This window comes from Lepidochelys kempii, chromosome 2 (genome assembly GCF_965140285.1).
Source record: "Lepidochelys kempii isolate rLepKem1 chromosome 2, rLepKem1.hap1, whole genome shotgun sequence".
In the NCBI taxonomy this organism is placed as follows: Eukaryota; Metazoa; Chordata; order Testudines; family Cheloniidae; genus Lepidochelys; species Lepidochelys kempii.
Genome location: NC_136381.1, coordinates 12361745 through 12385523, shown reverse-complemented (window position 1 = coordinate 12385523; position 23779 = coordinate 12361745). Strand labels below are relative to the sequence as shown.

The following is a 23779-nucleotide window of genomic DNA, read 5'->3' as shown; positions in this document are numbered from 1 at the left end:
CCTGGGTTTTGCAGGCCAATGCTCAAACCACTGAGCTATCCCCAAAATGCTATAGTTGTTTTAAAATGCCTCCTGTTTTTCCACATGCTTAATATCAAAGCTTTCCTACCACAGGCTGCTTATACATGATTATTTTTGGTTAAAAAGACAGTTCCGGCTGGAAAACCCATCAGTACATTTGCAACGCATTTCAGTTGCTCTTAGAATATCAGGGTTGGAAGGGACCTCAGGAGGTCATCTAGTCCAACCTGCTGCTCAAAGCAGGACCAATCCCCAATTTTTGCCCCAGATCCCTAAATGGCCCCCTCAAGGATTGAACTCACAACCCAGGGTTTAGCAGGCCAATGCTCAAACCACTGAGCTATCCCTCCCCCCTTCATTAAGCTATTCTTAGGAATCTGTCCATACAATTTTATTAGTTTGTTTTGTTTGGCTTTCAGAATAATATGGCATCACAGAGAACTAGAAAATCCTGTCACTGAAGAGGAGATGGCTGAAATGGTTCAGAAACTGCCTTGAGATAATAAAAATCGCCAGGATACCTCATGCCTTTGGGATATATATTTTATGAATGTGATGTGTCTCAAATGTTGCCAGTGACCGCATGGATTGCTTCTTAAGAAGTGACTGAAAATCTCCAGATAACTGTTCAGCTGGCCACATGACTATATGAGGGTCTGGTAATAATTAATATCTGGGGTCAAATATTGCAGTTCTTCACTACTCACTTAAGACAATTTGCCCTGAAGTCAGGGCGGACTGTGATTTCAGGATTAGATCTTGAACCTTCACCAAGTGATTCCAATCAGAGCACTGGGGAAGGGAGGAAGAAAAGCGGAATGAAAGAACTGTCTTGGTCGATGTGATGAATCAGACGTGACATGGGATGTGATTCAGTGCCCATTGAACACAAAATTAAGGTAGCTACTGGGTTCAGAGGGCATTGAATTAGGCCCTAAATGATTTTTCAAAAGTAAGAATTTGGCCCACATCCTTACCTGGTCTATAGCATAGTTTCATTTGGTTTCAGTGGTGCTGTGGCGATTTATGCCTCTTGAGGATCTGACTCTTCATCTTCACCTCTCCCACAGTTCTTGAAACCCCCACCTATCTGTAGTGAACTGTACGACTGCTGGGATCATACGTGTGGCTCCACGGTTATATCAGTTTAAATATACTATGCGCTATTTTTCTGGTTTGAAAGTAAAAACAATTGCTACTGGTAATGCTGGGGTATAACTTTGCCGACTAGATATTAAAGAGCGTCTTAATGAAAAAACACAACCCCCAAAGTCTACACTGTAACCAAGATGCTAGACAATCAGCTCTGCAGATATTTTGCTTACTACAAGGATAGTTATTAATAAGGTGATAGATATCTATCTATATATCACCTTATTAATAACTATCCTTGTAGTAAACAAAATATATGTAGTAAGCAATATATATAAATTGACATAAAAAAGCCTTTCCAAATGAGTCCAAATTTATAAGTTTAATAATGTTCAAACATTTAAGATGTTATATACATTATAATGGCTGCATGTATTTTCTGCACATCTGTAATACATACTTGTAGGTAAGATAGGTTTTATACTACTCAGGGTCTTTACAAAGACAGCATCCCAATTCAAACAAACAAAGAAACAAAGAAACAAACAAAACCCCAAGACACCTGATAGCTTCAAATCAACATCAAGCTGGACTGTTACTGCCAATATTTCTCACAACATTCTGGCAGCGCAAGGAAAATAAAATCTACAACCAGTCATTTTAAAAGAATGACATTTCTAGGCTTTATCTCAGAACCACGGCAGCTGTCTGTAATGTTCTTCAAGGGACCAGGTTGTATGGGCCTAATCCAACTCCCATTGAAATCAATGGCAAGATTCCCATTGACTTTGGATCAGACCCTTAATGAATATTACATAGGGACACTCTTGCCACTCGTTTTATGCAAAACTCCTATTGGCTTAGGAGTGTCACATGCCTGTGCACTTGCATACACACTCTCTCTCTCTCACTCACACACACACCCACACACACACAGAATAAAGGCAGGGTGTCATGCCTAATGGACAAATGCAAGGCAAAACTGTTCCAAGGTCAGAAACCATTGGTTTGAATGTAGGAATCATTAGTGTCCAGGGTTCTGCCTGACTCACTGAGTACTAGCAAATTGAATGTTATAAATATTCAAGTAGAAGAGATGGAACTAAATAACACCTTTTCTGTATACATTATTTTCTGGCATAAAAATTAAATAAACGCAAAAAGACTACCTTCTGTCTATATGAAACCCAATCCTATATACACCGTTATAATTATTGTTAGAACGTTCATACACATATTTACGCAGAAGGAGATCAATTGTGTAGTAAATAAGTTTAGCTGGCACTAAAATTGCAGAAGCAGAGGTATGAGCTGGTGGTATGAGTACAGAACTGGGAGCCAGGATTCCTCAGTTCCAGTCCTGGCTCTAACACGGACTCCCTTTATAGCCTTGGGCAAGTCCTATAGCCTCTCAGCTTTAAGCTATCCATCTGTGAAGTGAGGATGATAATGTCCCATATGTCTCACTGGAGTGTTGATTAATATTTAATGTTTCCAAACATGCTATATAAATGCTTACTATTTCTATTTCATTTCAACATGACCTTTAAGGGACAGAAAATGGTGTCCAGGCCCAGCATACCTGCCCATTTTCTGCTGATCTTAATCCCACCTTCTTCTTATTAGCACCATCAGCCCTGTCCTTTGTATCTAGAATCAAACACTGGTGTTAAGCCTATTCATATTTTTGCATCATTTGCTTGCCACAGAAGTTCCATTTGCTAATGACCCTGTTCAGTAAATATTCTGCCTAAATTCCATCTTGTTTTTCACAATATTAAAAAAAAAAACCAACAACGAGGAGTCCTGGTGGCACCTTAAAGACTAATAAATTTATGTGTGCATAAATAAATGTGTTCGTCTCTAAGGTGCCACAAGGACTCCTTGTTTTTGCTGATACAGACTAATATGGTTACCACTCTGAAACCTGTCATAACATTTCAAAGTTTCCCTTAGAGCTCTTTGAAATCTCCTCTTTCAGGGAACATAATTTCATTCACCTTAACTCATCATTTAATTCTTGACATCTGCTACAATCTTCGTAGTTCTGCACGGCACACCCTACAAGATCTACTGTATGAAGAGCTGCTCATTTTTCTGAACACAACGGTTGTCATTACAAAGTTGCCTTCTTTCAAAAGCAAAATCTTTCATGAAGGGCTGTTGATTTTTTCCCACTTTGCAATTTTTTTTTTTTGCAAAAATTGCGGTGACTTATTTTTATTGACAATTGATCAAATACATTAGGAAAACTTACTGAAATCATTATCAAAATTTAACACTGAGAATTTTGATCATATCGTTGATAAAAATTTCAATAAAAACACACCCAAAAATGGAAAAAGTGGAAAGTGGGTCAATTTTGAACCTTGGGAAACAACTTGGATATTTTAAATAATTTCTCTTTAAAAATTTTCTCCCACCTTTAGTGCTGTGGTAGTCAGGACTGCATACAGCGTTCCAGGTGGGACTAACATATTTCAGAAAGGGCACAATAGAAGAGCCCTGTATTTTGAAGCATTTCACAACCTTCTTTTGAAAAGCTACAGCCTACTGCCTTTGATTGGTTTGGTAGCACTATTAATTGGCATGACTTTGAATACAGCTCAGAATACCAACATTTTTTAACATTGGGGTCAATGTAGGTAGGTATGGATTTAAAAAATAAAAAATGTACCTTGGTTATAAAGACAAGCAAAACCAATGTTAGTCCATAAATGTAAACAGAAGAGAGGTTAACAGACGATGACTGTATCCCATGATTATTCCAATAGACTCCTCTTGCTTTGATTGCTTCTATCTTGAGTTCATTTATTTCACATGACATGGAGCTTTTTAAAGGCTTTATAAAGACTCCTTCCTTTTAAATGTTTCTTCTCTCCCTTTCCATGCCAAGAACGTATGAATGTTACAAATGGGTATGGATAATGGAACCATCTCTGCATTTTCTTTAGACAAATGGAACCACTGATGCTATCAAGGATTCTGACCACATACATATTTTTCATATTGTCCAGTTCATCAAAAAAGAGGTTTTAACCTGAGTTCACATATGCTTGTTTTCTCTTGTATTAACTACCCCCAACAAAAGTGCTACAGATGTATAGCTTTCTTATTACATGAGCGTGAAATCAAAGTTGATATTTAACAGAGGTCGGAATCATGTTGGTTCAGTCACATCTATAGAGTTGGCCTTCTTATTTTTGTTCTCTGTTTCAGAAGTGGCTTTTGTCTTAGGTGAACAATCAAAAGAGAACATGGAAACTGACCATGAATATTTATGTCTTCCAAAAGCACCAATATTTGGAAGTTGGAATACCTTAAAGCCACAGGACTTTATTCTCTGAAACATAAATGAAAATGGGAGGAGTGTGAGGGTCCCACCTCATCACGTGCATGTTACTCATTTCCAATACTGCGCTCTTTTGGCTAAGGGCTTCTATGCCACTGAACACTCTGCTTTTCCTTTGTTACCCAGTGCTGCAGGCACTATTTGAAGTAGTTGAGTCCTGCCACGAGGAAAAACTTCTCCAGGAAAAGTTCAGAGTCCAGCACGGCTATGTGGGCAGCCCGTCCGATCAGCGTGTTGGCAGTGTTGGGGAGTGCATGGAACACGTTGTGTCTGATTAAAGTGCAGTCCTTCACCCCGACCAAAGGCTGGAGCAGGTTGTTTATCATCTCTGCATAAATGGGACCTGAAAGAGATTTTAAGAGGCAGTCAAAGTGTTAGTGACTTGGTGATGGGTCTTCTACACTGTATAAAGTACTTCAGGACTTAGGGCTGATCCCATTGAAGTGAAGAGTAAAACTCCCGTTATCTTCAGAGGTAACAGAATTGGACCCTTCCTTCTCTGTAAGGTAGAGTTCAGATGGGCTAGCAATGTGGCATGGGGCATTCAGCTCCTCTGGGACTTGATGGGGGAACCAGATAAGGCCAGAACACCTTGCCTGTTTATTCCAGAACACTAAATTGAGGTGTTTTTAGGAGGCTGGTGAGGAAACCAGGTAATGCTCTCTAGGGATTTGAATGATTTATATTGAATCTGGATCTGGGTCCTCTTAGGCCTTGTGTTTTCCTGTGAGAGAAATGCCTAAGGAATGGGTGGGAAGATGTCCTTCCCTCCTCAACTTATGTCCGGGCTGGGGGAAAACAGTGGGGGAAGCGAAGGGAAAGAACTACAGCTGAGAGACTGATAATGCCAGCCATCATTTTTGACCTGTTGGTCATGGATGTCTCTTCTCACATACAGCAGTGTAAATCAGGAATAACTCAATTTAAATCAATCATTCACATGAAACTGGTGGCAGAAGAATCATACTGCTGTGCTTTTGCCATTATTTATGACAGGTCTTATCATACCTGTGTGCCGGTCTTTAAGTGCGGTTTTGCACATTTCTATCCTCGCTGAATGGAATGGGACATATCGATCCTGGGGAGATGCCACCAGTACAACATTTTTAAAGTACTGAAGACCTGTACCAAAGAAATACATCAAAAATTGTATATCTCAGCAAACAATCAAAATGACAAATCTACACAAGTGTTAACAGGAGTACTGGAGAGACAAGGTGGGTGAGGTAATATCTTTTATTGGACCAACTTCTGTTGGTGACAGAGACAAAATTTTGAGCTTACACAGATTCTTCTTCAGGAGTATGGCATGATTGCATGTGTTTTAAAATGCACAACATAATCGAGGAAGAATAGTTATATATGTAGCATACTTCTAAAGAACAGTACAGTAATAGCGTAAACCACTGATATCACTGATGTAAGCTGTGATGTCATTAGTTCCTTTTAACATCCATGTGGACCAGATGCTTAACAGGAAAACGTAACGGCACTGCCCCTGCTCCAAAGAGCTTCTAGTCTAAGTCCCCAATATTGCAAATTTCTATGCATGTGAGCAACTTTACAAACATGAACTGCCCCATTCGGTTCAACATGAGTGTTTCTAGGATCAGGGCCTAAACTGAGAAATGAAACAAATAAATGAGCATCATAAATGAACACAAAAATGTGGTGGGAAAGAGACAAAGGTTCAGACTCACAGTAATGATATCCCATGGTTACTTAGCAAGGGAGTTAAGCCGCGGGATAGTTCCATTACATTAGGTATTTTGTTGTTGGGTTTTGTTTGGTTGTTTTTTTTGAAATACTCCCAATTCTCAGAAGTGACATGGCAGAAAAGAGATTTTTAAGGGGGATCTGAATGAGGGTTGATAGTCTTACTGTAGACTCAGGAGTCGTTTTATTTTTAAATAAGGATCGGGACATTATTTTCTATTGAGTAATTAAAAGCCAATGGTGTTGAGAATGCATTGCTGTAATTTACAATTTTTTTTCTCAGTTAATGTATTGTGAAGTCATCTGGACCAGCCAAGATGGATGAATTCAGTGTGCAATACCAATCACAGCTTATTCTAGAACATCAGCTGTGTATACCGTGCTAGTGATGGATAGATCATAAGCCTGCTGAGCACACCACCATCGATCATAAGGACTGTTGAACACACCACCATTAAAGCAAGGGAAGTCTTCACACACAGCGCTCCACCCTACAAGATTCATGGAGTAGCACAGGGGTCAAGCCAGGACCCGATCCACAACTCACTGAAGTCAGTGAGCATCTTTCCTTTGATTTCAGTGGGTTTTGGATAAGGCTCACAGGATACAGACTGGTGCTATTGCATGGCTGTATTACAGGGAGCAACACATTTGGGGGAAGGACGGAGGTATGCATATGATCATGGTAGGGTAGGAGAGAGAGTGGTCTGCTGTTAAAACACAAGCCTGGGAGTGATGAGACCTGCATTCACTTACTGTCACTGCCGCAAACTTTGCTGTGAGATATTGGGCATCTCCCTGAATATTAGTAGGGCTGCACGGTCTAGAGGAATGAGCACTGGCAAGAGACTCAGGAACTCCCGAGCTCTATTTGCAGCTCTGACTCACTCTGTGATTTTGGCAAGTCACTTGGCTTCTCTGTGTCTTTATGTGTAAAATGAGAAGACTACTACGTAACTACCTGTCTCTTAGGAGTGTTCTGAGGGTCAATTAGCATCTGTGCAGTATTTGAGGGTGGCACGAACTAAGTGACACAGTTACTGGGGAACTGCACCTCCGACTCCTCCCGGGCTCATCGATTGCACCCCTCTCTGAAGTTTTGGGTCCCCAGCTGTCACCTGAACTCAGGGCTGAATCATGCAATTCTTCCCCTAATATTGAGCTCTGTGTGGCAGTGACCTTGGTGCTAGCAGTGATTACTTTTGCAGGTCTGACTTGGGATCAGATCCTGCAGTTCTGTTCCCTACAGGGCAATGACAGTGGTAACTAGTGCCCCAACAGCCTCCTGAAAGCAGAGTATCATTTATCATGTATCTAGCAGAACAGCATCTAAGAAAAAGCATGTCTTATAAACAACCGAGTGGCCTATACTCATGTCTGCTTACCAGGTGTCTAACCATCTCCTCGCTCTCTGTAGACTCTTCTGCAGAGCCTCTTTGTCAGCTTGTCTCCCTGTCCAATGACACTCCCTGGAGAGACCTGTAGCAACTCACTTCCTTCGCAGGGATCAAGACTTTTTATAACTGTTTATAGCCCTTTTAATCTCTAGATTCCCAGTGAGGCAAAACGGCTGTGTCTCTTTGGCCTACAGCCTGGAAGGATGCCATTATCTTTTAGGTGTGTGCCTGGGTGTTCTTATCTGGGATCTACTGTGTTGTCTGCCCATCCAGACCCAGTTGAATTCAAGCATTCTAGGTGTATGATAAACTGACCACTACCACCAATATAAATCAGATCAATACAGTTATACAGGAAATTCAAATAATTGCAACATACAACTTCCGCTCATAAAACTATGACATAGCAATACTCATAACATTATGACATATCAGCTCCACATCTGTCATACAAAGTATTATTAAATAATAGCATTTGATTTTACAAATAGCCCTCTTCCTTCTGGCAGCCTATCCCAGTAGTTCATGGGTGATGAATTAAATATCAGGAGTGACAGCGTAGGCAAATATGTACAGCAATTGACCACTCACATACAGACTTCTCCATTAGCAGGAATGTTCTCCTGAGAGAGGGAATTCTAGCTAGGACACTAGGGTTCGGTCCAATTCTTTTCTAAAAGAGCCTCAGTTAGTTCGGTTGATCATGGACAGACTGAGGTGGGGCTAATGGGACCTCTCTTTAGCATTACAGCGGAAGAATGATAACTCTCCCTCTGGCATTGAACTGTGGTGTTAGCAATGGGCATAAATAAAAGCATCACCGAGAACCTAGACTCAAACACCCTGGGTCCTAAAGGTGAGAATTAGGGCTGTGTGCATAGTGGATTTTTTTTGTCCTTAGGCAGTGTTTTTTTTTAAAAGGATCAAATGTTTTGGGTTGAACCAAATGTTTTTTTTAATTTTTTTTTGCAAACCAAAAAAAATATATAAAAAAAAATCGTGTAGATGTTGAGCCTTTTTAACATTTTTGATTTTTTTAAAAAATACAATTAAGGGACGTGTTGAAGTAAAAAGTAATTTGGAACCAAACAATCAAAATGGTTTGTTTGTAAAATCTCTAGAGAAAATGTTTTGACTTGTTGGGAATTTTTTATAGGGATTTTTTTGAATGAAACGATTCGGCAAAACCAACAGAAATTCTCGAGCTGATTCAGTATCATCAGATCTGCATTTTTCACCAAAAGTTCTATGTGTCAACTCTCACACAGCTTTAGTGAATGGCTCCAAACTATGCCAAACGAAACAATAAAGTTTTTGCCCTTTAGCAATATAAATTAGCGACCTACGGACACGGCTAGTCCTTGCTTACAGGGTGTGCACACAGAGATGGGCCTGAACTACTGCGTTTGTATTCAGATGCAAATTGACCAAAGTTTGGTGGGGAGCGTTTGGCAACCCCATTCCATGGTGATGTCTACACTAGAAATGCACAGGTAAAATGGATTAGATCAGCAGAGGAGTCCAGAGGATGATATGTCTGGGGGGAGAAAGCAGAAGGAGACTCCGCTGGTTGGAAGGCATGAGATGCGCTGTCCTGAGATGGGGGGTTCCACGACCACCACTCCCAAGAGAAGGAGGCGGGTGGTGGTGGTCGGGGACTCTCTACTCCGGGGGACTGAGTCATCTATCTGCCGCCCTGACCGGGAAAACCGAGAAGTCTGCTGCTTGCCGGGGGCTAAGATTTGCGATGTGACGGAGAGACTGCCGAGACTCATCAAGCCCTCGGATTGCTACCCCTTCCTGCTTCTCCATGTGGACACCAATGATACTGCCAAGAATGACCTTGAGCGGATCACTGCAGATTACGTGGCTCTGGGAAGAAGGATAAAGGAGTTTGAGGCGCAAGTGGTGTTCTCCTCCATCCTCCCCGTGGAAGGAAAAGGCCTGGGTAGGGACCGTCGAATCATGGAAGTCAACGAATGGCTACGCAGGTGGTGTTGGAGAGAAGGCTTTGGATTCTTTGACCATGGGATGGTGTTCCATGAAGGAGGAGTGCTGGGCAGAGATGGGCTCCACCTTACGAAGAGAGGGAAGAGCATCTTTGCGAGCAGGCTGGCTAACCTAGTGAGGAGGGCTTTAAACTAGGTTCACCGGGGGAAGGAGACCAAAGCCCTGAGGTAAGTGGGAAAGCGGGATACCGGGAGGAAGCACAGGCAGGAATGTCTGTGAGGGGAGGGCTCCTGCCTCATACTGAGAATGAGGGCCGATCAGCAGGTTATCTCAAGTGCTTATATACGAATGCACAAAGCCTTGGAAACAAGCAGGGAGAACTGGAGGTCCTGGTGATGTCAAGGAATTATGACATGATTGGAATAACAGAGACTTGGTGGGATAACTCACATGACTGGAGTACTGTCATGGATGGTTATAAACTGTTCAGGAAGGACAGGCAGGGCAGAAAAGGTGGGGAAGTAGCACTTTATGTAAGGGAGCAATATAACTGCTCAGACCTCCGGTACAAAACTGCAGAAAAACCTGAGTGTCTCTGGATTAAGTTTAGAAGTGTGAGCAACAGGAGTGATGTAGTGGTGGGAGTCTACTGTAGACCACAAGGACCAGGGGGATGAAGTGGATGAGGCTTTCTTCCAGCAGCTTGCGGAAGCTACTAGATCGCATGCCCTGGTTCTCATGGGTGACTTTAATTTTCCTGATATCTGCTGGGAGAGCAATACAGCGGTGCATAGACAATCCAGGAAGTTTTTGGAAAGCATAGGGGACAATTTCCTGGTGCAAGTGCTAGAGGAGCCAACTGGGGGGGAGCTTTTCTTGACCTGCTGCTCACAAACCGGGAAGAATTAGTAGGGGAAGCAAAAGTGGATGGGAATCTGGGAGGCAGTGACCATGAGTTGGTTGAGTTCAGGATCCTGACACAGGGAAGAAAGGTAAGCAGCAGGATATGGACCCTGGACTTCAGGAAAGCAGACTTCAACTCCCTCAGGGAACGGATGGGTAGGATCCCCTGAGGGACTAACATGAAGGGGAAAGGAGTCCAGGAGAGCTGGCTGTATTTCAAGGAATCCCTGTTGAGGTTACAGCGACAAACCATCCCGATGTGTCGAAAGAATAGTAAATATGGCAGGCGACCAGCTTGGCTTAATGGTGAAATCCTAGTGGATCTTAAGCATAAAAAAGAAGCTTACAAGAAATGGAAGTTTGGACATATGACCAGGGAAGAGTATAAAAATATTGCTCGGGCATGTAGGAATGAAATTAGGAGGGCCAAATCGCACCTAGAGTTGCAGCTAGCGAGAGATGTTAAGAGTAACAAGAAGGGTTTCTTCAGGTATGTTGGCAACAAGAAGAAAGCTAAGGAAAGTGTGGGCCCCTTAATGAATGAGGGAGGCAACCTAGTGACAGAGGATGTGGAAAAAGCTAATGTACTCAATGCTTTTTTTGCCTCTGTCTTCACGAACGAGGTCAGCTCCCAGACTGCTGCGCTGGGCATCACAACATGGGGAATAGATGGCCAGCCCTCTGTGGAGAAAGAGGTGGTTAGGGACTATTTAGAAAAGCTGGACGTGCACAAGTCCATGGGGCCGGACGAGTTGCATCCGAGAGTGCTAAAGGAACTGGCGGCTGTGATTGCAGAGCCATTGGCCATTATCTTTGAAAACTCGTGGCGAACGGGGGAAGTCCCGGATGACTGGAAAAAGGCTAATGTAGTGCCAATCTTTAAAAAAGGGAAGAAGGAGGATCCTGGGAACTACAGGCCAGTCAGCCTCACTTCAGTCCCTGGAAAAATCATGGAGCAGGTCCTCAAAGAATCAATCCTGAAGCACTTGCATGAGAGGAAAGTGATCAGGAACAGCCAGCATGGATTCACCAAGGGAAGGTCATGCCTGACTAATCTAATCGCCTTTTATGATGAGATTACTGGTTCTGTGGATGAAGGGAAAGCAGTGGATGTATTGTATCTTGACTTTAGCAAAGCTTTTGACACGGTCTCCCACAGTATTCTTGTCAGCAAGTTAAAGAAGTATGGGCTGGATGAATGCACTATAAGGTGGGTAGAAAGCTGGCTAGATTGTCGGGCTCAACGGGTAGTGATCAATGGCTCCATGTCTAGTTGGCAGCCGGTGTCAAGTAGAGTGCCCCAGGGTCGGTCCTGGGGCCGGTTTTGTTCAATATCTTCATAAATGATCTGGAGGATGGTGTGGATTGCACTCTCAGCAAATTTGCGGATGATACTAAACTGGGAGGAGTGGTAGATATGCTGGAGGGCAGGGATAGGATACAGAGGGACCTAGACAAATTGGAGGATTGGGCCAAAAGAAATCTGATGAGGTTCAATAAGGATAAGTGCAGGGTCCTGCACTTAGGACGGAAGAACCCAATGCACAGCTACAGACTAGGGACCGAATGGCTAGGCAGCAGTTCTGCAGAAAAGGACCTAGGGGTGACAGTGGATGAGAAGCTGGATATGAGTCAGCAGTGTGCCCTTGTTGCCAAGAAGGCCAATGGCATTTTGGGATGTATAAGTAGGGGCATAGCGAGCAGATTGAGGGACGTGATCATCCCTCTGTATTCGACATTGGTGAGGCCTCATCTGGAGTACTGTGTCCAGTTTTGGGCCCCACACTACAAGAAGGATGTGGATAAATTGGAAAGAGTCCAGCGAAGGGCAACAAAAATGATTAGGGGTCTGGAACGCATGACTTATGAGGAGAGGCTGAGGGAACTGGGATTGTTTAGTCTGCGGAAGAGAAGAATGAGGGGGGATTTGATAGCTGCTTTCAACTACCTGAGAGGTGGTTCCAGAGAGGATGGTTCTAGACTATTCTCAGTGGTGGAAGAGGACAGGACAAGGAGTAATGGTCTCAAGTTGCAGTGGGGGAGGTTTAGGTTGGATATTAGGAAAAACTTTTTCACTAGGAGGGTGGTGAAACACTGGAATGCGTTGCCTAGGGAGGTGGTAGAATCTCCTTCCTTAGAAGTTTTTAAGGTCAGGCTTGACAAAGCCCTGGCTGGGATGATTTAATTGGGGATGGGTCCTGCTTTTGAGCAGGCGGTTGGACTAGATGACCTACTGAGGTCCCTTCCAACCCTGATATTCTATGATATTCTATGATTAAATATTTTTGCTTCAGGCCCATCTCCCCTTGACGCCAACAACGATTAGCAAACATCACAGATCAAACACTGATGACTTCTTTTATTTCCTGAAGAGCATCTCAGCACAGGACAACACTTTGGAGAATTTGCTCTCCATCTAGACATTTTCTCACCTGGTTTTTGGCTGAGCTGGTAGAGAAAACATTTGCGCAGATCTGCGTTGTCCCTGAAGGTCAGCTGCAAAAGTGACCCCGATTTTTTCAGCTTCTGCATGAGCCATAGGCCTAGAATGACAATTGGGTGTGGGTTTACCGTAGTCGTAATCATCAGACCAAACATCTCAAAAATTAAAGAATCCCTTCCATGGTTACAAAATTGTGACTGAACATTCTCGGGCTAGAAGTGCCAAGGCAATCGGCCATCAGTACTCTGCATTTCTTCTTGTGCTAGTGGTCAGTGGCTAGAAAACCTCAGGGCCATATTGTATTCTCTGCTTCCATGAGCAGAGAAAAGAAGGATCCAGGAGAGCTATGACATTGTTGTCCCATCACATAATTTTACTCCTGTATTTTGCAGGTACTATGCTGCTGATTCCAGAGGCAGCTGTTGGTCAGGGGATTCCCTGACCTTGGGGCTCATGCAGAACCAATTTTATTGAGGCCGTGGGGGGGGGGGCGGGAGGGGGGAATTGGGAGCTGAGATTCGGTGCGGAAGTGGAAGCACCTAGCCTCAGCCCACATGTGCAGGCTTTCCTGATCCAGGAAATGGGCTGGGATTCCTGAATGCAGCTAAACCCAAACCCAAAGCTAAACTCAAGTGGTTGGAGGACTGGTGTGAATATTTCGCACAGCTCTGGTTATACCACTGCCCCATTCACACAATGGTCTCTTACAGGTACTGCTACACACAAAAGTAAATCGTAGTCTTTTTCATTAACTCTTACCTGTACTAACCAAAGTGCTGTTGTTGTAAAGGGTCCCTAGGTGAGGCCCAGAGAGGGACAGGAAGGTGTGTAACTTGTTGAGGTAATAGCGAAACCTGGGCCGAGTTAGTACTGATCGGATGATGACGTTACCGAGGGAATGACCAATGAAACTATTGGGAGAGACAAAATGACACAAACAAAGAACAGTCTATATATTCCTTAACTTCAAAATGTGTTGGGCATGCATTGCTCTCTTTTGCCCTATGTGGATTGGCTCTGCCTCTAAACAGATTGTTCATTAGTGCCTTTTAGTCATGTTTTCCCATCTCCTTTATCCTCCATGACATTTCCAGCTCAGCAGCTGCTCTGCCAGGTATGGAAAAAACCAATATCTTAATACACATTGTGAAGCCCATTAAGTCTATAGAAAAACTCCCATTGACATGAATATGTTTTGTATCAGGCTCCATATAATGGAGAGATGATTCTATTGAACATTACAGTGCTCCGTCACATCCAATTAACCGTCAGTGTGTTTTACCTTATCCGGGAGATGGAGAGGTTGTACAACTGGATATGTTGAATAATTTCATCCAGTAATCGGTCAGTCATTGAATCAAAATCAGCAAAAGTATCAGTCTGGTGAAGAGAGAATGGTGTCAGCTGATGACTGAACTGTCAATGTATTGCATTGCTGTACAAAAAAAAACTGGACGAATGATATTTCTGAGGAAAAATACAAGCAATAAAATAAGAACATTTCATGCATCATAAAGAGACAAGGGGAAAAAAAGTCACAGATCCAATTTTTCTCATTCTCTAGGTCCCCTGGAAATTGCATTTCTCCTCCAAAAGGTGACTGTGTAAAAACAGCTTCAAGGAGTTCCATGTTTATTGTCTCTCAATGATTCCATACTAAATATGCTCAGTTTGCAAGCAAACAGATTTGGTATTTTTCCCCCTCACGGTTAATGCTGCAAACTCACTCAGGCTGGTTCCTTCCTTCTCATACATCGTTAACGGTAATGAAGGATCTACAGGCCAAATTCTGCCCATAGTGACATTTGTGGAAGCCCACTGCCATCGGGGGCTTACATGGGTGTAACTAGTTGGAACATAGTGAGCAAGTCTGTTGATGATGCAGAAGGAGGAATATATTCCAGCTCATGCTCTCTTAGCTGCGTTGGCTCGGCAGGGCTAACAGGAGTAAAGGGCATACAAACTCATTGTAGTCTCTAAAACGGACATGACTCTGCATACACAAAGTGAGCAGATTTGTTGAGTAAGACAACCCCCTTTTTACACAGTCGTCTTATGTAGTAGAACCACACTGTAAGATCACGGTAATGGCGCACAAGTTGCTTAGGCCAATATTATTAGACTAGGGTTCATAAAGGGACCTGAGTTACTATCAGAGGGGACTGCAGATGCTCAACCCAGCTGAATATCAGCCCCCTTATGTAGGGGACCAAGCATATGTCTACATTTAAGATACTACATTAGCACAGCTGCAGCTGTGCTGCTGTAGCACTTCCGGCTACGTCTACACTAATTAAACCACCCCCTCGAGTGGTGGTAGCACTGTGTTGGGGGGAGAGCATCTCCTGCGCACAGCGCTGTCCACCCCAGCGCTTTTGTCAGTGAAACTTATGTCGGTCAGAGGTGTGCGGACAAAAGTGCTAGTGTAGACAAAACCTAAGTGTAGACGCTACCTATACCAACGGGAGGGGTTCTCCAGTCGGTGTGGGTCATTCCCGAGAGGTGCTAGCTAGAAAGAGTCCTTCCGTCTCCCTAGCACAATCTACACCGGGGGTTAGGTCGGTGTAACTATGTCTCTCAGGGGTGTGGATTTTTCACAGCCCTGAGAGATGCAGCTATACTGATGTAAGTTCCTAATGTAGACCAGCCCCAACTTTAGCATTTAGGACAAGGATCGACAACCTTTGGTATGTGGCCCATCAGGGAAAGCCGCTGGCGGGCTGGGAAGGTTTGTTTACCTGCAGCGTCTGCAGGTTCGGTAGATCGCGGCTCCCACTGGCTGCGGTTCACTGTTCCAGGCCAATGGGGGCTGGGGAAGAGGTGGCCCAGCCCACGCCATTTCCTGCAGCCCCCATTGGCCTGGAACGGCAAACCGCAGCCAGTGGGAGCTGCGATCGGCTGAACCTGCAGACGCTGCAGGTAAACAAACCGTCCCGGCCTGCCAGAGGCTTTCCCTGACGGGCTGCATGCCAAAGGTTGCCGATCCCCGATTTAGGATTTAGTGGATTATCAGGCTAGACTAGTCTATGGTATTATAAACTGACCCTAACAAAGTTATCAAAAAAATTGTATGCTGCTATCACACAATACCATGTGGTGTTTGACAGTTAATCAGTAGCAAGATGAGTATCAGCAGGATATTTACGTTATTTATTGCCCGAGGCAAGACTGCCATTTGTGATACAACAAAACAAACTATAAATTGTCTAGTCAACAGAACTGCAGGAGAGTATTCTTGTTTAGAACTGTGTCAGGACTCTAAATCAAATTCAAAACTAATGAGATGCCAGGGAAACAATCATCAAGTGTTGGAACAGATATTTAGGGAAAACATCTCTAGTAATTAATGCTTCTGTGACAAAATTCATCTCACTAATTGCAGCTCTTGCAAAGGAGAACATGAGCATATCCAATTTCCAGTGCTGCCTTAAAATAAATGTTCTCATAAACTAAATACAGTCTACTAACCTCCTGCCTATTTGTTTTGTCTGCATCGATAATTAATGATTTCCTCCTAAGCTCGTTATCTTGAATCTTGCAGGTTATTTAGAAGTGGAAAAACACCATCCCAAGTGTAAGTCCTAGACACAACACACACAGAGTCCTATTTCACTCGTCTGTGTTTCCATCCCTCAATATCACTTCAGTGCCTTTCCAAATGACAGATTCACATTTTTCCTTGTAAGGCAATTTTTTTCTAGACAGCTCACACTGCAGATCTGTTACAGTCTCCATATGGCTCTCTGTTTCAGGGACGGAAGAGGATATGGCGGCTAAAAGCACAGCAGGAGGAGTCAAGAGACCGGGGCTCAGGTCCTAGTGGTGCCGTGCACTTGCTCTGTGACCAGCGGCAAGCTGCTCGCTTTGCTGTGCTCTGGTTTCCCAAACTATAAAATGAGGGCAATACTGCCTCACCACGCACGCTAAACAACAGGAGACGGAGGTGCTGTAAGGCTTAACTCTTTCATGTTTGTAAAGTGCCCTGAGAGCCTCTGGCGAATGTGCACAATATGATCATCATTAATGTTACTTTGCATGCATTCTGCATTCCGTGAATGGCTGCTGACATCAACAGAAACTTGAACAGGGTGAGAGCACAGGCTGTTCCGTTGCAACCTACCTTTGGATAAGAGAGCTGCACTGCAACCCACATTGGAATATTTTGCTCTAAAGTTTCCCTGTACCATTAATAGAACAGATGAATGCTTTTGACTGGACACTGAAAACCTTGCTCTGTTTATGGATGTGGCCCTTTATGTACTAAATATGCTGCATCACATGCATGTAGGGCAGAGGACAGAGTTCATTTCTGCTGCTCTGCATTGCACAGGCAACCGATTACCTTTCCTGGAGGGCATTTCTTCATCATACGAGCAAATACATCAAAATATACTGCACAAAGGAAAACTGTCTGTCGGATGCTTTAGTTGAAACCAGCAGTACCAACTCCCTCAAGCAGACCATAGCATCCTCTTGAACATTTAGAATGAACATCATCAGGCCGGCTGTTCTCTTTTTGTTCTGCATCATTTTGCACATCATACAATAGATGGATATATCAGACCGTTGTACTTGCCATTTAACATGCTGTTTTTAATTATCTCCTTTCCAAAGGTCTGATCCTTGGACCACTGATGCCAATGGAGAGTTTGCTACTAACTTCAGTGGCAATAGGATCAGGCCAGCAACAGCTGCCTTCCAGTGAGGAAAAGTACTACTGATTTGAGTGGGAGCTGGTGCAGGATATCCATGCTAAATCCTGCACCCCTCACAAAACTCCGAACGGGCCTTTTTCTGAAGATGTGTAGGTTTTGGCCCTAAGCCTTTGAAATGTACAATTCCTGATATCTGCTCTGCAAGGGCTAAGTTTCAATGACTTCAATGGGACTGCAGGGGATGTAAAGGAGGGCAGAACCTGGACCTGTATTACCTGGTTTCTTTCAGACATTAGGAAGTCCAGCTTTCCACCAGGGAGTCCCAGTTCTATAAAAGTCTTTACTAGTCGCAGGTCTGCGCTGTTCCCTATAAAAAGAAACAGGACTTGATAAGAGATTTCATTTCACAATAGGGTAAATACTACAGATTCTGTTCACTATGTTCTTTTCAAATCTCAACACTGCCCCTGGAGTTGTCCCGGGGAGTGCAGCTGTGACTGATGGCTCACTGCGTTATGGTAAGCCCTGATACAGCCATGCAGGGGAGCAGCAGTGAGACAGGAATCCCCACAAACTTTGCAGCTGCTTGAGGGCTCCCTAGATCTTAGCTGCAGGTGCTGCAGATGTTCCCCAGGAAGTGAAGGGATGGGAACTGGCAGGGAATAGGAATCCTGATACCTCTGCCACTTCACCTGCTATTGGTTGGCCAGCAGAGATGCAGGAATAAGCTGCCCTTTTCAGAGCGACAGCAAATAACTCCCTTTCATTCCCAAGCAGAACAGGGGAGACCTAAGACATATTGTGACCCCAAGGGGTGAGTCTGAGGCACAGTGTCTGCCAGTGTATCCCCTGGCGTGCTGTGCCTGTACACTGTGACTTACACACAATCCAGCCTTCCTGTGTCTTTGCTTGCTGCATATGCTATAGAGTGAACAATACTCACCTTCCCCAGAGCTAGCCACCTTCTCTCCTTCAGTGACGGCATTTAAACCAAGTTTTCTGTTCGCTGGATGATATTTTACTAAATGATCGGATGGTTGTGAAATGCGAAGGAAGGGGCTGACAATTTTACTGGGCATGAAAGGTTGCATTTAGGGGGCAAAAATCTGTCAAAATTCTTCATTTTGTAACAAAAGCATTTGTGGAGTAAATGTTAGAATTTCTGCTCAGATCCTTTCCAGCAGCATTATACAGAACAACACACTATGGGCCAGATCCTTGGCTGATGTAAGTGACACCCATGGACTATGCTGAGTTACACCAGCAGAGGATCTCGACTTCTGTATTTTTAATATGAATAAACTCCATGAGGCAATTACGCACAGCATATCTCTCAGGCCTTACCATCCAGTCCATGGACACAGACAACCAGGTGAATTCCATCTTCCAAATTTTCTTCCTCTTCCTCTGGTGGAAAATATGGGATATCAGAAGCTAGTACAGATAAGTCACTGTACAGAAATCCTTCAATCTTCAGTTCTTTTTTAAACTTTTCTTTGGCCTGATAAAAACTGGAGAATACACTAATTAATCACACGGAGAACTGGGTGTTCAACAATAAAACCTTTAAACTAGGAATGAGCACTTGCGATAAATTCCCTTTTCAGCTTTGAAGGTGAAGGCCAGTATACTTTGTCCTACAAGTTAGGGTGACTAAGGGAGGTTGGGGTGGGCAGGTAGATAGCCTGTGATCCAAAAGGGAGTGAGCTACCTCTCGTGGGAGAGATCCACCCAATGGTACCTCACCTGCTAGAGTCCAAAGCGGGTTTGCTGCTAAAAATCTTCTGGTCACCCTAACAGGGAGATACAAGGCTATGTAACTGTATCGTAGAAAACGTGGTGTCCAGATCTACCCAGCAGGGCTAATTAGACAGACATTAACAAACAAATCTCAGCTAAACAGATGAGGGGTCGATCTCCTCCTCCTACCCACTCAGACAGTTGCACAAATGGATGGAAATTTGTATCCCAAGAAAAGGGATAGTAGCTTTGACCCAGACACAAACCAGCTAAGAGCAGTTCAGTGTCCCTCCAGCTAGACTAACATTTCCCAGCTCTGGGGCCTACAGTTTGGCTCCTAAGTCCACACTGAACAGCCTCTGGACTCAGTGGGAGATGCTCAGCCTCTCTAAGAATCAGGCCACACATGGAAGCGCCTAAGGTGATTTTTCACAGCCAAGCTGGGAAACATCAGCTTCAGTCTTGGGGCAAGACTGTGACCATCCTATTCACTGGGGAGCACTTACTCACACAAGTAATCCTACTGGATTCAGTGGGGCTGTTCAGAAACTTTTGCTTGCCAAAAAGTAAGGGCTGGGGGGGGGGGTGGGGTGTCGCAATCTAAGATTTACGCTATGGGATTTAAGGCCCTGGATTCAGCAACACACTTAAACACTGCTTGGCTGAACAGAGAAGGAATTAAGCTTGTGCTTAACTTTAAGCACAAACTTAAGTGCTTTGTTGAATCTGGGCCTAAAAGCCTGACAACCATGGTTCACCTGGAGGAGGAGAAGGCAGAAGAGACAGCTATAAAGCCAGAGAGTACAGTACAATACATGACAGTAAACCCAGCCACTACAAAATTAAACAGAGCATTAGAGGAGCTTGATGAACGACCTAAACAAAGCTAGGAATCCGAACACAGACCCTTTAAGAGTCTAGCCCAGGGGCTGGCAACCTTTCAGAAGTGGTGGGCCGAGTCTTCATTTATTCAGTCTAATTTAAGGTTTTGCGTGCCAGTCATACATTTTACCGGTTTTAGAAGGTCTCTTTCTATAAGTCTATAATATATAACTAAACTATTGTTGTATGTCAAGTAAATAAGGTTTTGAAAATATTTAAGAAGCTTCATTTAAAATGAAATTAAAATGCAGAGCCCCCTGGACCGGTGGCCAGGTCCTGGGCAGTATGATTGCCACTGAAAATCAGCTCGCGTGCCGCCTTTGGCACATGTGGCATAGGTTGCCTACACCTGGTCTAGCCCTTACCCTCCTCAGTGTTTTAAGATAACTCCCAGCACAGCACAGGACACAAAACGTAATGGAAACCTCTGTGATGGGTAGGTTTGCGTATTGTGCTGTCAGCTAGGCAATCCATGCAAAATACCCCCAAGTAAGGAGAAAGGAAAGATGGGCTAGGGCAGAAGACTGTGAGTCAGGGATCTGAGTTCCCAGCAGTGCTACAGACTCCCTGCATGACCCTGGGCAAGTTGCTTAGCCTCTCTATGCCTCAATTCCTCATCTGTACAATGAGGGTTATGTTACAGCCCATTTCCCATCCTTTGTCTGTCTGGATTAGTTATACTCTAAAGTCCTCAGTGTGGGGATTGGCTCTTAATGTGCGCTGGCAGAGCGCCTTGAACAGTGGGGACCTGACCTCAGCTGGGGTTACTAGGTGTGACTGCAGCTGTAATAAAGAAAGCCATTAGACAGTCTTACCTAAGCATCCTTTCATTGGCCTCTTCCTCCACATCATCTGCCGTGCAGGGGACAACGCCGAAGGAGCCTAAAGGCTGGCGTGTAATAGGGAAAGCAGCCTGCTTTGAAGAGAAGCCAGCCACCACAGGAGTCTCTTTGAGCACCGAAGAAAAGGGAAGACATGTGGCTGTGCAAGAAACAGACAGGTTAACCACCTCAACGGCCTTTCGGCTCTCCAGTGCCAACCCGTCTGTGGCAACAGAATGAAAGCCAGTGCTGCCATTAGCCACGAGCCGACGCTCCACGCTGTCTGATTCCTGAGGATATTCGGCACAATAAGATCCTGCTGCAGAATCCACCAGCACAGATGCGTCGTCGAGTTCAATTTCTTGTAAGCCCTGCATTTCTTCACATGACATCAGGGTTTCACTGGCGACGGGGCTCCCACACTCTCCTCTTGTTGAACCAAATTCAGTCGATGTCTCTGATGAGGCTGGAACAGTGTAGCAAAAATCTGGTACCTCGCTCAGGCCATGTGAGAAATTCTGGACGTCTAGTATGGTAACACTGGAATAAAAGTCTTGACGTATTTTCAACCCCTCAGGTACAGGTTTAAGTGCATCTTTCAGATCCTCACTGCATGCACCGCACTGCACGCTAGTGGGGTCTGAGTATGTGGTGACACTCTGTGTTTCCAAGCTGCGCTCTTCATTTCTCTGCACTGCCTGGCATTCAGAGGTATCACATCTGTACTGCTTTAGATTTACGGGTTGTCCTGCATATTCCAAACTACAAACTCTTTCTGCAAAGCCTTCCTTATCTTTGACTTCTTCTGGTAGCTCAGCGCTGCTGTTACCTTGTTTGACAGCAGTGCTAGGATGCTCTCCTGTGGCCATGTCTGGTTCTGATCGCTCACTTTCCCTGGCAGTCTGACAGTCAGAAAAGTTCCCTGTTATTGCTATGCTTCTGCACATCACTTCCATGTAGCTTTTCAAGGGCCCTTCTGCAACTTCCAAGATTGCTTTATTGCATTTGGAAAGATCTACAGTGTCTGTGGGCTCCTCTGGGCTGCTGATCTGCGGTGCAGAAACGGATTTGGTCAGCTTTGTAAGTTCTACTTCCCTCTCTTCTTCCTCAAACGGCAATGAGCTAATTGATGTCAGCGACGCTTGGATCCCACTGGGCAAGCTTGTATTGCTTTCCGTTTGCCCACCCTCTAGAGAGTTTCTGTGTATGGTGTGCCTCCGTACCAGCTGCTGCAGCATCTCACGGTCACTGGGCAGCTCCAAAGCCCGGCTACGTGCATCAGACCAAGCCACCGAACTGGGTTCACTTTCAATGCCCGAGTCGGATATTATTGACGAAGATCTCTTTATGACCCCTGACGTCAGGGTAAACTCTTCGCATTCCTCGGCTCTTTGCTCCTTCACAAATGACTTCACCTCCAGGGCATCTTTTGTTGTCTGGGTTAATAAACCAAAAGTACTGATTGGTAACGCTTTCAAAGCTGGTAACAGAGCCTTGTTGTCTTGATCCACTGGTTTTTCAAGACTGTTTAGTTCATTTAATGCAAGTTCATCCGAAGTGAGAATATGTTCATAATTAGCAGTTTTAGCTGCTTTACTTAACTCAGTGCTGTCTAAGAGGCCACTAGTTCCACTGTCACCCAGAGCACTAATGATTAATATGGGTTCACTTTCGTGGGAATCCTTATTGCTAGGTTCCATATCCACGCATGTAACACCTGTAGCAAGTCTGTCGTCTTTTAATGAAACATCCACTGACGTTTGGAAGTCTTCAGCTTTGTGTTTTAAAAGGCCTAGTCCCAAGCCAGAAACAATTTCCTTACTTGAAACTGATGTATTTTCATGGGATACATCCGTTTTCCTTTGGACTTCCTTGTTGACTGTATATGCCTGAGATGTGGAGTGCTGGGTCAAAGCTTTAGCCATATAAGCATCAGCTGCAATATCGCTGTAGATACAGGGGGCATTCCCATTTATTTTATCTGTATGTATTAACAGAGTATCTTTCCTGAAATCTCCCTTTGCTAATGCAATGTCATCATTTGATGCAAGAGCCTCCTTGTTGTTTATTAAGTCCATTTGTGTACCGTTCATCTCAGGAACCTCAAAAGCTGGGAAAACATCCACACTTTGACCTGAAAGAAAAAAAAAAGAATGTCCTATACAAGGAATCAAAATGTTTGTAGGTGATTATACACACACACCCCCTCCCACATGCACACACCACACATATACATGCCTGATCAACATTCTTTAAGCTGCATTCACTTTTAACTGTTATCCTCACTGCATGGTTAAATTAAAATCACTTAGAGCTGTGAGTGCTAAGTACCTCTAAAAATCAGGCAACGTAGATGTCTTAAAACTAGTGGATGTTCTTGTAAATTCAGCCGTATATTCTTATTACAGTGTGACCACTTGCAACACGGATAGTTTTTAAAAAATATTCCTGTTAAATACTTGGTAAAAAGTTGAGGAAAACTGAGAATTACAGATATCTTTTTGGAAAATAAAACCACAGATCCTATTACCGTATAAAAAAAGTATTAGTGTCAATAAATAGTTTCCTTTATAACCGCTCAACATTTCGTGTTCTGGTAAGAGGCAGATGAAATATTTTATAGAGGATTTTCCCACCACTAGATGTCACTCTAATAATGAAAACCACCACCTCACTTCCTCTTAATGGCTGAAATGAAAACTCCAGGGGGGTTTGTTTCCAATTTTACCTCCAGTTCTTGGAATTAAACTGTTAATCTTAAAAAACAACAAGAACACCTCATAGAAAGAAAATGTCTAAGTAACAGG

General features: G+C 43.8%; 1 protein-coding gene across 1 annotated transcript in view; it reads right to left on the bottom strand.

Moving 5' to 3' along the window:
- Positions 1-1485: 1485 nt before the first annotated feature.
- The window catches only part of FAM135B (family with sequence similarity 135 member B), a 322054-nt gene continuing 299760 nt past the window's right edge, over positions 1486-23779 (bottom strand). Inside the window, exons 13-20 of the mRNA XM_073330058.2 lie at positions 20967-23106; positions 18874-19040; positions 17805-17896; positions 14157-14254; positions 13634-13785; positions 12864-12974; positions 5474-5587; positions 1486-4808 (exon numbers count right to left, since the gene is read on the bottom strand). Coding sequence (XP_073186159.2) covers positions 4603-4808; positions 5474-5587; positions 12864-12974; positions 13634-13785; positions 14157-14254; positions 17805-17896; positions 18874-19040; positions 20967-23106 — 3080 coding nt within the window. The 3' untranslated portion in view covers positions 1486-4602. The remainder of the gene's footprint in view (positions 4809-5473; positions 5588-12863; positions 12975-13633; positions 13786-14156; positions 14255-17804; positions 17897-18873; positions 19041-20966; positions 23107-23779) is intronic.